Raw genomic sequence first — 6,130 nt, 5'->3', positions numbered from 1 at the left:
TTACATCATTTTAAAGCATTTTTTTTATTATACATATTATTAAAGAATTTATTATTATAGAAGTTACTTCATATTTTTAATCTCTTTTTATGTTCTCTTTAATTAGTTAATACCATATACAGGAACGGATCTAGAAAGTTTAATATGCAGGGGCCAAAATTTAGATAAATTTTTTCATTCCATAAAAGTAGTTAACATATAGTTATTAGAGTTGGTTTTTGAAAAGATTTATCAATATATATTCACAATTTTATTTTTAATATGATAATTACATAAAAGAAATATAACAATATCAAGAGTACATTATAAAATTATAAAAAACCAATAATTTATAGCGGATTTCTTTTAAAAATTATCACATATCTTATTATTCAAAAATTAATTCTTTCAAAGGTTTTTAAAAAATACTCTTATAGATACAATATATAAGATATCTTTATATTATTTTTTCTTTTAAGAACATAAATTTAGAAGAAAAATGAGTATTTTTTACAAGAGACATAATATCTAAAGTACATAATGTGATTACCAAAATATAATTACGTAAATATTTTGAATATAATAATATAAACATTAAATATAGTATTATAAAAAAATAAATGATGTTTTTAAAAATAAATATAGATTATTTTATAAAAACTAATTTGAAAGGTACAAAGACCTGAGGGTATGATATTAAGTTAGTTAAGTAAAAAATATTAGTGAACTAAACTGTTAAGATAGTAAAATTACATATAAAACTATTAAATTATGTAATATTTTTTATTCCTAAAATACATATCTCGTATATAAGTATAGTTTCTTAAATGTCGAGGGGGGGTCGAGGCCACTACTCGCCCCCCTCTAAGAAAGCTAGAAAAAACTAGCTCTAGAAAATACAAAAAAATTAAAACTAATGCTAACATTTTTTATTAACATACCTAAAATAAAACATAAAAATAAACCTTGAATGCAAATAAGAATACAGAAATTTTGAATTCCCTCCTATAAAAAGGTTTATAGGAGGAGTGTTTTACGGACAAAAAATTTTCGTAAGGTACTCCATGAATGAACTTATATAAATGACTATTATATGTAAAAATGAATCTTGTTATTTTTTCCAAAAAGTAATTGGCGTAAATTTTATTGTCGTATTATAATTGTGATTATGAGGCATATTTTTTGTTCTATATTAGTTTTATATTCTACCTTTACTGCACATTTCAGTATAAATTTTAATGTTCGTAGTTGCACACGTATTTTACCATGCATGTTATGTTTTTAGAACCGTATTTCTTATATCATGCGGAATGAATATAGTAAGATACGTAACATTATTTTAGTGATGAAAAAGTTGTATCACATTAATTATTAAACCATATATTTGTTGTATAATAGATATGGACAAAACCTGGATTCTTAAGCCACAAGATAGCATAGAATATAGACTAGGACTTAATAAGTTCCTAGACTTTGCATTTGCGAATGCATCGTCGGATAACATGATAAAGTGTCCATGCCCTCAATGTGGGTTTCAAGTTATGCAAACAAGAGAGGATGTGTACGATCACCTGTTGATAAAGCCCTTTCCCGCTGGCTATACTTTGTGGTTGCGTCATGGTGAGAAACCAGCTGAGGAGAGCTCTACTTGCACACCGATAGTTGAGAAACCTACACCCGAGGTGAAACCATATCTTTAAATGGTGCACGAGGCATTTAACTTCACAATGCCTCCTGGAAGTGAGGAGACCACAACAGCGGATCCTGTAGAAGATGATGATATAGAGTTGCCGTACTTGTACGATGGTCCAAGTCACGAGGCACAGGATTTTGCCGATCTTCTTGCGGATGGAGCGGAGGAATTATATCCCGGCTGCTCGAAATACTCAAAATTGTCTTTCCTAGTGAAGCTTTATCACATTAAGTGTATGTGTGGTGTGAGTGACAAAGCTATGTCGATGATTTTGGACTTATTGCGGGATACATTTGAGCAAGCCAAATTCCCGTCCACTTTGTATGAAGCCAAGAAAACTATCCGAAAGTTAGGAATTGAGTACAAAAAGGTAGATGCATGCCCGAATGATTGCATGTTGTATCGGGGTGAGGATGATGACGCGACCAGATGCAAGCAGTGTGGGACTTCACGATGGAAGCAGAAGACGCGAAAGGGTTCCGTTACGAAACTCAAAATACCTGTCAGAAAAAATGGAAAGCCTCTCCCAGCAAAGACTCTTCGTTACTTTCCTCTTATACCACGACTGCAACGGTTATTCATGAGTAGCAAAACTTCATCTGACATGTTATGGCATAAAGAGGCAGATAACAATGATGGGTACTTGAGGCATCCAAGGGACGTTGAAGCATGGAAAGACTTTGATGCAAAGTATACTTTTTTTTCTAATGATGCTCACAGTGTTCGCTTAGCTTTAGCAAGTGACGGTTTTAATCTTTTCAGAAATATGAGTACCACGTATTCCATTTGGCCTGTGATTCTTATTCCGTACAATCTTCCTCCCTGGCTATGCATGAAACATGCATCTTTTATACTCTCTATGATTATTCCCGGTCCTAAAATGCCGGGTAACGACATCGATGTTTATTTGGAGCCCCTGGTGGATGAGTTGAAGCAACTCTGGGATGGCATTGAAACTTATGATGCTAATAAGGGGACCACTTTCAAGATGCATGCGGCGCTAATGTAGACTATTAGCGATTTTCCAGGGTTGGGAAATTTATCTGGGTGGAACACGTACAGTGGGTTAGCTTGTCCCACGTATAACGTGGATGCTAAGGCTCAGCGACTAACATTCAGTCTAAAATGGTGTTACACGGGCCATCGCCGCTTCTTGGATTATGGCCATAAATATAGAGTAGACCGGATTAGATTTGACGGACAAGTTGAAAGCAGAGATCCACCGAAGAAGTATTCTGGAGCAGATGTCTTAAGGCAGCAGTGTAACATGCAAGTATCATTTGGGAAGAACTTAACTCTGACAGCCAAAAGAAGACGCATTGGTGAAGATGCAAATCAAGATGACTCGTATTGGAAAAAGAGGAGTGTGTTCTTTGAACTCCCGTACTGGAAGGATCACATGTTGCGTCATAACCTTGACGTGATGCATATAGAGAAGAACATTTGTGACAATGTGGTCTTCACTATCTTAAACGATAGTGTCAAATCAAAAGATAATCTTAAGGCTCGCAAAGATTTACAAAGCATGGGCATAAGGCCTGAATTGTGGCCGGATGAAGGTGGTAAATATCCTTCAGCAATCTTCACAATGTCGAATCCACAGAAGGATGTATTCTTGAAGACTCTACAGAACATGGTATTTCCATATGGTTACTTGAGCAATATTGCTCGTTGTGTTGACATCCGGCAGCGCAAGTTATATGGGTTGAAGAGTCACGACTGCCACATTCTAATAGAACAATTACTTCCAATTTTGGGAAAGAATGCATTGCCAAGTCCGGTATCGAATGTGATTGCGAATCTGTCCTCATTTTTTCTGAGAACTCTGTGGAAAAGCTGTAAATCCTATGCAGCTTGGTGCCCTTCAGAATCATGTTGTGAAAACTCTATGTCAGATGGAAATTATTTTTCCTCCATCCTTCTTCACTGTCATGGTTCACCTTACGGTGCACCTCGTTGATGAAATAAAACTTGGTGGCCGGTACATTATCGGTGGATGTATCCAATAGAAAGGTTAGCTTGATACTAAACACATTCAAGTCATTTTTTTTCAAATTCGTTACGTATATACTAAGCGTTATGTCGTATTTATGCAAAAGGTACTTAGGACAATTGAAGCAATACGTGCGTAACAGGGCACAAGCAGAAGGCTCAATTGCGGAGGGCTATTTATCTGAGGAGATTTTGACATTCTGCTCCAGATATTTGGATAATATTGAGACTAGAATCAACCGACCAGCACGAGTTGACGATCGACCTATTGATGTTACAAATAATACAGGATGTACTATGTTCCCAAAAATTGGAAAAGCTTCAGGGGCTGTATCATATTTTGTACTGACCCCAATGGAAAGAGATCAGGCACATCGTCATGTGCTAGTCAATTGCGAGGCTGTTGCTCCATTTATTGAGTAAGTATGCACACGTAACCATTAAGCACGATTATAACCAATTTCAAACACTCAGTCGTTGGACTAATTTCTTGTTATGTCGTAAAGTACATTTAGGTCAGAAACCAAGCGAAAATTACGGGATCAAATAAGGTCGCAATCTAAGATAGACCGTGTTGTGCATGCAGAATTTCCTCGCCGGTTCAAGCGTGAGGTTCGTAGAAATTTAACCTAACCAACTTATTTGTGCCCTAGAATTATAAATTATGAATTCCAATTTTTTATACGAACAAACTCTAATTTATGGTGCTAGGTTCCAATGGACAGTACTGTACATTCGAAAGAAATGAAGTTGCTGGCATGTGGTCCCATGCTTCAGGCAAGACGTTTTGGGGCATACAACGTCAATGGTTACAAGTTTAGAACCATCACAAAGGAAGACGGGCTGAAAACACAAAATAGTGGAGTTTATGTCTCATCCAATACAAGAATTTATGCCAGCATACGTGACAACAGAGTGACTGTTGGTAGTTGTTCCGAGGGTTACCTGAAATTGTAGGTCGATCTCGGACGAGATCTTCTGTGCTGGTCGGAACCGATGTGTCCGGCTGGTGAATGGTGACCGGAGCTGGTACGTCCGACTTGTTTGGACTTGAACGTGCTGCTGATCCTCTGTCACCGAAGGGTGGGGGTACCTGGGTGCTCCAGTGTATTTATAGTAATGTGGGCTGACCTTTCGGGTAAGATAAGTTAGTTACTTTATCTTATCTTATCTTATTTTGAGTGAAGTCAGCTTATCTTCAAGAGAACCGCCTTTATCTCTATAGGCTTGAAGTGCCTTTGGATTTGGGTCGTGTTCCTCCATTTGGGCCCTTTACTGGGCTCTTTTATTGACACGGCCGAGTTCTTTAAGAAGAAGTCGGTCCGCTCGACCTGAAGAAGTCGGTCGCTTTATCATTGATCATTCCGGGTCGGATAGCTCGACCCAGGGTATGAACAGTGCCCCTGCTTGAGCTCGGTCTTCTTTGTCGAGGTCAAGTCCTTGACTTCAGTCCTTCTTGAAGCCGAACTCAAGCATTTTTGTCGATTCTTTCGTAGTAGCTTTTGAATGTAGAACGTTTTTCCTCAAAAAGCGCGTGCTTTTGTATTAGCGCTTTGTTCTGGGGAACGTGCGAGGGTTTAATACCCTAATTAATTGGCATTTAATTGCCCCGTTTCCCTTAAACTTCTTTATTTTTGAATTTCATACTCAGGAAACGGTTTCCCTTCTTCGCTCTTTTCGTAACTTCTTTGCAATTTCTTCCTTTGTTTTTCTTTCTGTATTTTATTTTGATGAGTGCCGGGATGTAGGCTGTAGAAGTAACTTGAAAGTCCTTGTTTGTTTACTGCCTCCAAGGGATGCCCCAAGGGCTTTGGTTTGAGTCTTGGGATTTTCCTTTCCTGTTTGTTTGTCTGTCGAGTTGTTTTGCCCCTCATCCGAGATGTTTTGTTAGTAATCCACTCTTCTTTTCTTTTGTAGGATTTAGTTGACCTCATGTCTTCCCGAAATAACGTTGTAGAGATGCCTTCCCAGGTTCCCGCAGGTATGGCCGACTGGGTGGACTCCATGGTTCTCATGTGTGTCTCGTTGGTTGATTCTGATTTTTGTGCTCAGCTTAGGCAGCTTCATAGTGTCTGTAGTAATTCTGGAGATGAGAAGAACTATGAACTTGTCCCCCCTCTTCTGACGAGAGAGTCTGCTTTTCAACTCAGGTTGTTGATGGTCGCCCTTTCTTTTATGCTTATGATTTTTTCTTTGGTCAGCTGGGTATCACCCTTCCTTTTACCAAATTTGAAGCCGATCTGTTATGGTCTTGTAATGTTGTCCCTTCTCAACTTCACCCCAATTCCTGGGGTTTTATTAAAATTTTCCAATTGCTGTGCGATGGTTTTGGTATTCCTGCTTCCCAATCTCTCTTTTTCTATCTGTTTGTCTCGACTAAGCCCGGTGTGGTAAAAAAGAAGTCAGCTTGGGTCTCCTTTCGTTCTACCCAAGGAAAGAAGGTTTTTTTCCATGTTTGACGAGTCG

The 6,130-nt window shown here is 37.9% G+C and overlaps 1 protein-coding gene across 1 annotated transcript; it reads left to right on the top strand.

The window, feature by feature from the left end:
* Nucleotides 1-1,679: 1,679 nt before the first annotated feature.
* Nucleotides 1,680-5,347, top strand: LOC112769772 (uncharacterized). Its single transcript, XM_025814241.1, has 7 exons — nt 1,680-2,677; nt 2,735-3,452; nt 3,526-3,653; nt 3,772-4,083; nt 4,180-4,276; nt 4,376-4,589; nt 5,316-5,347. Exons 1-7 carry the CDS (start codon nt 1,680-1,682, stop codon nt 5,345-5,347), a joined length of 2,499 nt encoding a protein of 832 aa, XP_025670026.1.
* Nucleotides 5,348-6,130: the final 783 nt, after the last annotated feature.

Source organism: Arachis hypogaea, chromosome 18 (genome assembly GCF_003086295.3).
Source record: "Arachis hypogaea cultivar Tifrunner chromosome 18, arahy.Tifrunner.gnm2.J5K5, whole genome shotgun sequence".
NCBI lineage: Eukaryota > Viridiplantae > Streptophyta > Magnoliopsida > Fabales > Fabaceae > Arachis > Arachis hypogaea.
This window is presented reverse-complemented; position numbering and strand designations above follow the sequence as displayed.

Bases quoted from the DNA above. Each gene is read 5' to 3' on its own strand.
- LOC112769772 (XM_025814241.1), top strand. From the start codon at position 1,680: ATGGTGCACGAGGCATTTAACTTCACAATGCCTCCTGGAAGTGAGGAG. The intron at 2,678-2,734 runs GTAGACTATTAG...GAACACGTACAG, and splicing joins AAGATGCATGCGGCGCTAAT to TGGGTTAGCTTGTCCCACGT. The intron at 4,277-4,375 runs GTTCGTAGAAAT...TTATGGTGCTAG, and splicing joins CTCGCCGGTTCAAGCGTGAG to GTTCCAATGGACAGTACTGT.